This window comes from Heterocephalus glaber, unplaced genomic scaffold (assembly GCF_053883595.1).
Source record: "Heterocephalus glaber isolate CG9 unplaced genomic scaffold, H.glaber_assembly_v1.0 deba00000613, whole genome shotgun sequence".
Taxonomy (NCBI): domain Eukaryota; kingdom Metazoa; phylum Chordata; class Mammalia; order Rodentia; family Bathyergidae; genus Heterocephalus; species Heterocephalus glaber.
The window spans coordinates 2549425-2559411 of NW_028258152.1; the positions used below are offsets into that span (position 1 = coordinate 2549425).

The 9987-nt window shown below is 41.3% G+C and overlaps 1 protein-coding gene across 9 annotated transcripts in view; it reads right to left on the reverse strand.

Moving 5' to 3' along the window:
• LOC106008094 (uncharacterized) overlaps positions 1-9987 on the reverse strand; it is a 120188-nt gene that overhangs the window by 89688 nt on the left and 20513 nt on the right. For all 9 annotated transcript variants that reach the window (XR_015449075.1, XR_015449073.1, XR_015449074.1 and 6 more), the window contains one exon: positions 2961-3048. Coding sequence is in view for 6 of the 9 variants with exons in the window: in XM_087205787.1 (XP_087061913.1) it covers positions 2961-3048 (88 nt within the window). In the remaining 3 variants the exon portion in view is untranslated. The remainder of the gene's footprint in view (positions 1-2960; positions 3049-9987) is intronic.

Sequence of the window (9987 nt, forward strand, 5' to 3'; positions counted from 1 at the left end):
GCCATGAGATAAGAAGTGTTGTTCTACCACATACCCTCTGCCACAATGTTTTGCCTTACCTCAGGCTCAAAGTGATAGGGCCAAGCAGCCATGGACTGAAACCTCTGAAACTATAAGCCAAAATAAGACCTTCCTCCTTTTAAGTTGTTTTTCTCAGGTATTTTGTCACAGCTACTAAAAGCTGACAAACACAGGTGATATAAATTTTTTTTTTCAGAACCTGCAAGAAGTTGAAGAGAGTTGGAGATTCAGTCAGTTACACAACCATTCAAACAATGGATGACACTGGAGCAATACTCCATGTGTCAGGCTCCTTGTTAGGCCTTCAGGGTTGGCAGTGAATACTGGACAATCCCTGTCCCAAGACTGTAGCATCTAGAATGCAAAGGTATAGCAAATAACCATGGTAAATAAATATGAAACACCAGTGAAAAAGTCTGAGAGTCTTCCAAATCCATTTGATGGCCAAGACAAGGACTGGCAGATGAGTTGAAGGCCTGGATCTGACACTTCCTAGCTGTGTGGCTTTGGGCCATAATACAATGGTTAGCATGTTCTATATGCCAGACATTGTGAAAAGCATTCTAATGTGCATTATCTTGTACTATCTGTATAATAACCACAGGAGGTGCTGCTTCTTTTTCACAGAGATTTAGAGGCAAACACCAAGATGGAGTTTGGGGTACGGGGATTTATTAGGAATCAACACTTGTGAAAGAAAAGAAGGAAAAAGCCAGATTGGGCAGAGGGAGAAGACAAACCCTCTAATGAGGACCAGTTAAAGCCCTGTATCTCCAGAGTGCACCTGGCCTGGTAGAATGTTCCACTCTGGGTGTTTATATGCCCACCTCACTCAGTCCCTGGGAACAGGACATTCTCTCTAGCAAGGCCATGCTCTGCAACTTAGGGAGACCCTGAAAGGACTGACAGCTGAGAAGCAAGTCCTCAACAGCATCTCTCGATGTCAACCACAAGAATCTACCCTGCCAAGCCTCTAAAAGGATTAGAACTCACTTTTGTGAAATAGCTTGGCACAGCATAGTTGCTCACTGAATTGTAGCTATTTTTACTCAACACAGAACCCAAGCAAGAAAAGTATCACGGTAACTGCTAGAAAACATGACTCAAGAAAAATGTCATCCACATGGTCTGCACCTGACAACTCCCTGACCATGGCCCGCTGATGCTGAGGCTCATCCCAGCTACAATCCACAGCACAGCGGCAGAGGATAATGTGGCCTGAGGAACTGCCAGTCAGCAGTGGAGGTGGCACCATGCGAGAAAGCAAGGCCTGGCTTGGAGAGTGATTTTTTTAAGGTAGCATCAGATAGACTTTGCTTTGGAAGCATTGGGTAGATATTTTGTAAGGGATTGTGTTCTTGAGAAAGGGCTTTGGGCGAGTGGGATGGCACTTGTTAGTCACCATGGGACAGGGAGGAGGTGGCTGTGAAGCTGGGCTGTGTGGGAGCCATGGCAGAATAGAGGCTGTGTGGATGTCATGGTCAAGTTGCGAGGAACAGCCATGGAACTGTAGCTGTAAGCGAACCTAAGCTTTCCAATTACTCACAGCAAGACCTGTTCTTAAAGTACAAAAATGGCAACTCAGAGATAAGAAACAGGCCTTTGGAACACGAGTCCCACGGGCACAGAGGGAAGTCCAGCTTCTTAATTCAATCATTTTATGCATTCAATGAAGCTAGTTTCCTGATGTGCCTAACATTCCGATACAGCTGTTATTCTGCCCATTATATTTCATTAGGAAAGGGAGAGTGTCAAATAGTTTCTTATTTTTATGTTCTATTCTGTATGTTTGTGAGGCACTTCACACTTTTCAAAGTAGTTTTCATTCATGGTCTCTAATTTTTCACCTTCTCTCAACCTATGGGCTCCATCTGTTATGTGTTCCTGGTTCCTCCCTGTTGCTTGTCCTTGCCACCAGTCAGAGAAACTTTTGAACCTATTGCTACCAAGCCCTCGGCATGGGTGACCTTACCTTTAGTCCTTTGTTCTCCTTCCATCACCTTCTTGACTCCTTGCAGTATGGATTCCACTACCACTCTACAGAAAGTACTCTCCTGACGTAGATCAATAGGGTCAACCCCTCAATGCCTTTAGCATGGCCCCTCTAAAACACCTGGCATCTCATGACTTGGCCCTTTTAGAGCTTTAACTGTTTTTCTTACAACTCTAAGGATAGCAAATAAGTTTAAAATCAAGTTCTCACTTCTACCAACAAGCAATGGCTGCCTGGAGTGCTGTGTTGAGGAAATAATTCAAGTTACAGCAAGGATGCTGTGATTGATTAACATGCCTGTTACAGAAATGAAAGGGGAAAAGTGATACATATTCTATACAGTCATTGCTTATACCCTATAATCTTGTTTTCCCTCACTTCCCTTCATTTTCTCCTTTTCCTTTACTGCTTAGGCATTTGACTTGTTGCCTCCTAGTGGGGTCTACCTCCATTGTAGGTTGTTGTAGGATCACTAAGAGGATTAAGTGAGATGATATATAGAAGCCCCTTAAATATATTGGATTCTGAATCAGTAGCAATCATTATGATCATTTGGTTTTTTCTATTACCCTCTTAGATTTACTGCATTAAATGTCTAGTGTCCTTCCCTTAGGCAACTTTGCTACTACCTTGGGTCTTAAGTCCATTTCTCCAGCACTGACAACTCATTCGCACACCCAGAAATAAGACAAGATAGAGAACAGAAAACAGAAATCCATGCAATGGGTAAGAAAAACACACAAAACTATAGAAGGTCAATTATTTTCTTGCACTAGGAGTTTGCTGATTTTTTTCAACCAAATCAGAAAGCATTGGAGGGCAACAAGACTTTACACACTTATTCTATGTTGCCCTACCTCTTGGAGCACATGACCCCTCATACCAAAAGTTCTGGCCTCAGTGTCCTTTGACCTCTGGCTCCACAGTAAGATGGCACCTTCATTACCTGCTGCCTCATTATTGTTGCTGTTGTTGTTCTCTTTTTTCTCATTATAGCCTTCTTCTTGCCTCTTCAGAGCCTCCTTTAAGCCTCTCTAAGGGAAGAAAAGTCTTATGAGGAAGAGATACACGAAAAACAGAAGTTCTAGTAAATTACATCAGAGAGAAGAATGGAAAAAATAAGAGGAGGGGAAGCAGCAGCCAAGGGTGGGGGCCCCTTCCCCAGACCCCAGGTCTCCCTCGGCCTCTACTACCTTGCCCTGGCTCTGGCTATGGAGACACCATTTTGACTGACCCCCGCGGAAGGACATTCTGCCCTCAGTATCTACTTTCCTATTCTAAAAAGATACCTGTAATCCCACCATCTGTCTTCCCCTATGCCAGGGGACATCAGGAAGTTTAGTGGCGCTCAAGGCAGGCTGTTGCTTTAACTGTTCTACTCCTTGGTTGCCTAGGATTCTCAGTGAGAAGCTCCTTACTCACCCACTCTCTCTCTCAGAAGAGTAGGCTTTCCCCGCCACAGCCTCCTCAGGAATTCACATTCTAGAAAATCCAAAGGAGTGTTCCTCAAAGGCTGGGCCAGCTATTCCACTACATGCTAATCAGCATGCTAGGGCTTTTCCTTGCTCTCAAAATGGGCTTTTTTCACAGAGAACAGTTCAACCCTTGTTGGATGGCAAGTAGGGACCTCCTGGGTCTGACAGATGAAGCCTTCATGGCCAAGGCCCTCCTGCTGCTGGCCCCTTGGGGTGATGCCTCAGCCCAGGACACTAGCTCATGGGCAAATGGGCCAAGCGTGGATGTTGACATACCCCACACCCAAAGCTCCCAACCCCTCACCCCCCATCAAAGGAAAAGACTCTCAGAGGCCTCAACGCATTAGTTGCCTCATTGCATTAAACCGCATTACAAAGAAACCATTAGCCACCCTGGGCACTGCTGTCCTCTAGGGCCTCCCTTGCACGCAGATATTTTATCTTTTTAATGAATAAAACATATGCCAATTGCATAAAATTAAAAAGTGCAGCGGTAATGAATAATTCTCAGGAAGGATTCTGCAGCCTGTGTTTTGTGGGGCAGAGGCCTGAAAAGCCAGGCTTCAGGGATTCCTGTCTCTGTGGCCTGGGAATACTGCTTCACCTCGGCCTCTCCTCTTGCTTCCTGAGGCAACTGTGCTGTCTATCCTTCCTGGCCAGGTGGGTGGATGAGGGGCCAGGGTTGTGCAACAGGTGCTTAGGAAGTTGCTGTGGATATTCCTACCACCTCTCCTGGATTCTTCTCGCCTCTTCCGCCCCTCTCTCCCAGAAGCCCAGCTAATGAGAAATGCAACGAGTAGTGGTGGAGACAGGCCAGGCCTAAAAGCTAAGACCTGGACTCAGAATCATGCTGCGCCCAGCAAGAGGCCATGGCCACTTGCCCAGAGCCTGCTAAAACTGGTGCCCCAGGCTTTGTCAGCTTTTGTGGCTGGGAGGAGCCACAGACAAGACACTGAGGGTGGGAGTGCTGTGGGGAAAGGAAATTGCAGAGTAGCACTTTGGCCCCCACACCACTCCTCACACTTGATCATGGGGGAAAGCAGGGAAGGAGTTATGAGAACTCTTCACCTCCAAGTCTGCGGTGTGAGCGAGGCCAGCCTCACCATCTTTGGGGCACAGTACAAAATGAAAATGTTAAGACCTCTTGTTCAAAAAGCACCCAAAGGAAGTGCTAAAATAGAAAGCTTTTAACTGCCTTCTCCAGTCAGCCTCTCTCTCTACTTGTCATGGATTTTTTATATGCTATTAAATGTTAATCTAAATAAAGAGAAATTAAAATTTAAATATTAGCCTGAATTTTATCATTCTTAGATCATACAATGCCATCTTTAAATGCAAATTTAAGAAAGGTTAACTTGCAAAGTTCCACCACTCCCAGCCCAGAGGAAGGGGCTTCCAGGCCTCCGTTCCACCACTCCCAGCCCACAAGAAGGGGCTTCTGGGCCACCATTCTACTGCTCCCAGCCCAGAGGAAGGGGCTTCTGAGCTGCAGTTCCACCACTCCCAGCACAGAGGAGGTGAGCTGCACAGGTGCCAAGAGCACCCACCCCCTATTGAAATGAGAAGATGCATAAACAAGTCTAAAAACCAGACTTCCAGATCATCTGCAGCAACCCCAAGGGGAAAAGAGATGGAACACTCTGATACTCAACCACTTGGACTCCTTGAACTGGCAACAAAAGAGGATCTGGAAAAAATGAAATCAGAAATAATCTCTCAGATAACAGCAGAGATTATGCTCATAGTGCAAGACATGACTAATAAATCTATAGAGGAGCTGAGGAACATGATGGAATCCCAAAATAGGAAACAAATGGAATCCATAAAACAGATGCAGACAGATTTCCAGGAGATTAAAAACTCCATTGAAAGTCTACACAGCAGAATGAGCCAATGTGAGGACAGAATTTCTGATATAGATGATAAAAATTACAATTAGTGACCAGGAAAAGAAAAATTGCTTCAAAAATTGTAAGGAACCATGAGAAATCAATCCAGCAGCTGCTAGACAATGCAAAGAAGAATAACATAAGACTAATCAGAGTCAATGAAGAAAGAGGAGAGAGTGCAGATGATGTAAAAAACTGTTCACAAAAGTAATGGCAGAAAACTTCCCAAGCAGGGGAAAAGAACTTCACATACAGATGAGTGAGGCATATAGGACTCCAAACAGTCTTGATCAAAAAAATCTACACATAGGTATATAATGGTTAAGATTCCAGAAACCCAACAGAAGAACAAAGTTCTACAAGCAGTTAGAGAAAGGAAACAAACCACATACAAAGGAAAGCCATAGTAGACTTCTCAACGCAAACCCTCAAGGCAAGAAGAGCTTGGAGTGACATATTCCAAGCCCTAAATGAAAACAGCCTTCAACCCAGATTGATGTACCCTGCAAAACTATCTTTCCAAATTGATGGAGAAATAAGATACTTTCATGACAAAGAGCACCTTAGGAACTTCATGAATACCAAACCAGCACTCCAAAAAATTTGAGATAATATCCTATGAACAGACAATGAGGATCACAATCCCAGGAAACACAGCAGAATGAATCCATGAGGCATGACAAGAAATTAAATGTAAAGGAGGAGAATCCAACAAACAGAAAAAGTCATGACAATGATAAATGAATACAGATCAGTTATAACCATCAATGTTAATGGTCTTAATTCACCAATCAAACAAAATAGACTGGCAGAATGGGTCAAGAAGTAAAATCCAACAATATGCTGCATACAAGAAACATACTTAATTCAAAAAGAAACTCATAGACTGAAAGTTAAAGGGTGGAAAACAATACTCCATGCGACGGGAACCCAAAAAAAGGTAGGAGTAGCTATCTTCCTTGAAGATCAAGTGGATTTCAAATCAACACTGATTAAGAGAGACAAAGAAGGACACTACATCCTTATAAAGGGAACAATCCAACAGGAAGAGATGACAATCATAAATATCTATGCACCAAACACTAGTGTGCCCAACTATATAAAACAAATACTAATGGACGTGAAAAGTCATATATACACTAATACAATAGTAGTGGGGGACCTCAATACCCCATTGTCACAAATAGATCAACTAGACAAAAACTAAATAACGAAATACTAGAACTCAATCAAACTCTTGAACAAACGAAGTTAACAGATGTTTACAGAGTGTTCCACCCCACAAAATCAGAATACACAATGTTTTCAGCTGCACATGGGTTGTTCTCCAAAATAGACCACATACTCACTCATAGAATGTGTTTAAATAAGTACAAAGGAATTGAAGTTATCCCCTGTATGTTATCAGACCATAGTGTAATGATACTGGAGATCAATAGCAAAAAAATATTACATAAAAATTACATAAACACATGGAAATTGAATAACACACTCCTGAATAACCAATGGGTCACAGAGGAAATTAAAGAAGAAATCAGACAGTTCCTACAATTAAATGACAATTAATTGTTATTAAATGACAATCGTAATCTATGGGACACAATGAAAGCAGTCTTAGAAGGGAAATTCATAGCAGTGAATGCACATATTAGGAAAACAGAGTGAGCCCAATTAAACTACCTGATGCTGAACCTCAAGCTTCTAGAAAAAGAAGAGCAGGACAAACCCAAAGCTCATACAAGGGAGGAAATTATAAAGATCAGAGCAGATATCAATTCAATGGACACCAAGAGAACAATACAAAAATTTAATGAAGCGAAGAGTTGGTTCTTTAAAAGAATAAACAAAATTGACAAACCCTTAGCCAACCTTATCAGAAAAAGGAAAGAAAAGGCCCAAATCCATGCAATTAAGAATGAAAAGGGTGAAATTACAATGGACTCAGCAGAAATCCAGAGCATCATGAATACCTGCTTCCAGGACCTATATGCCAATAAGATGGAAAACACAGAAGAAATGGACAGATTCCTAGATACATATGAATTACCAAAGTGGAACAAAGAAGACCTAAAAATTCTAAATGACCCAATATCAACCAATGAAATTGAAAATGTAATTAAAAACTTATCAACTAAGAAATGCCCAGGTCCTGATGGTTTCACTGCTGAATTCTACAAGACATTTAGAGAGGAACTACTGTCACTACTGTTTAAACTCTTCAATGAAATTGAAAGCAATACTCCTGAAATCATTCCTGGAAGCAAACATCACCTTGATCCCCAAAGCAGAGAAAGGCCCACCCGAAAAGGAGAAATATAGGCCAATCTCACTAATGAACATAGATGCAAAAATTCTTAATAAGATACTGGCAAACAGAATGCAGAAGATCATCAAGAACATCATACACCCTGACTAAGTGGGATTCATCCCAGGGATGCAGGGATGTTTCAACATATGCAAATCAATCAATGTAATACACTATATCAATAGAGCCAAGGACAAAAACCACATGATTATCTCCATAGATGCAGAAAAAGCATTTGACAAAATCCAACATGCATTTATGATAAAAACCCTACAAAAAATTGGAATAGATGGTCTCTACCTCAATCTGATAAAAGCCATCAATGAAAAACCAATAGCCAATATCATACTAAATGGTCAAAAACTGAAATCCTTCACACTAAAATCAGAAACAAGACAAGGATGTCCACTATCACCACTCTTGTTCAATATAGTTCTGGAAACATTAGCCACACCAATTAGACAAGAGAAAGAAATAAAAGGAATAAAGATAGGAAATGAAGAAGTCAAATTGTCATTATTTGTAGATGACATGATACTCTATATAGAAGACCCCAAGAACTCCACCAAAAGTCTTCTAGACTTAATAACCAAATTCAGTAGAGTAGCTGGATACAAGGTCAACACACAAAAATCAATGGCTTTCCTCTACATGAACAATAGACTCACTGAGAGAGAAATAGGGCAAACAATTCCTTTCACAATAGCATCCAAAAAACTGAAATACCTAGGAATCAACCTAACGAAAGAATCAAAGACCTCTTCTCTGAAAACTATAGCACTCTGAAAAGAGAGATTGAAGATGATATCAGAAAATGGAAAGACATTCCCTGCTCCTGGGTAGGAGGGATCAATACAGTGAAAATGACCATACTTCCAAAACTGCTATATAGATTCAATGCAATCCCAATTGAAGTCCCAGACCTTGAGAAAACAATCCAAAAATTCATTTGGAACAAGAAAAGACCCAGAATAGCAAAAGCAATTCTAGGTAACAGAGACATGGCAGGGGGTATCACAATCCCCAACCTGCAACTATACTACAAAGCTACTGTGATAAAAACAGCATGGTACTGGCAAAGAAACAGACCTGAGGACCATTGGAACAGATTAGAAGATGCAGAAACAACTCCAGACACACTCAGTCATCTCATCTTCCATAAAGGAGCCAAACACCCTCACTGGAGGAAAGATAGCCTCTTTAATAAATGGTGCTGGAAAAATTGGGTTTCAACTTGCCAAAGACTAAAACTAGACCAATATCTCTCACTATGCACTAAACTAAAATCAAAATGGATTAAGGATCTAAATATTAAAATAGAAATCCTGAATTGCCTGGAACAGAGGTTAGGTAGAACTCTTGAAGACATTGGTGTAGGAAAAGATTTTATGAACAAAACCTCAGGTGCCCGTGAACTAGCACAGACAATCAACAAGTGGGATCTCTTCTTATTAAAAAGCTTCTGTACAGCAAGAGTAACCTCCAACAACGTGAAGAGACAACCCACAATGTGGGAAAAAATCCTCATCTGCTGTTCCTCAGATAAAGGTCTACTATCTCGAATCTATAAAGAACTTTAAAAAATCAGACCTCCCAAATTTAAAAACTCAATCTGAAAAACGGCATATAAAATGAACAGACATTTCTCAGACAAAGTAGAAATAGCAAATAAACATATGAAAAGGTGTTTAACATCACTGGTCATTCGAGAGATGAAAATGAAAACAATGCTGAGATTCCACTTCACTCCAGAAAGAATGGCTGCTATCATGAAATCAACCAACAACAAATGCTGGCGGGGCTGTGGGGAAAGAGGAATCCTGCTCCACTGCTGGTGGGAGTGTAGACTGGTGCAAGCACTGTGAAAATCAGTATGGAGATACCTCAAACAACTAGGATTAGAAGTTCTATTTGACCCAGCTATTCCCCTGCTGGGTATCTTCCCCAAAGAATTAAAAGAATCATACCACACTGATATATGTGCACCCATCTTCATAGCAGCACCTTTTGTGAAAGCTAAAACTTGGAAGCAGCCCAAATGCCCATCAGCTGGAGACTGGATAAGGAAAATGTGGTTTTTTTATAAAATGGAGCACTACTCAGCCATAAAAAATGAGAAATTAGAGACATTTATAGCTAAATGGATGCACATTGAGGTGGTACTCTTAAGTGAAATAAATAGGACACACATGTGTAAATATGAAATAGTTTCTCTAGTATGAGAAACTGAAAGTGTAAATAAGGACTAAAAGGTATAATAGATAATGTGAAATCAGAAGAAAAGGGGCAAAGGGGAAGGGGAAG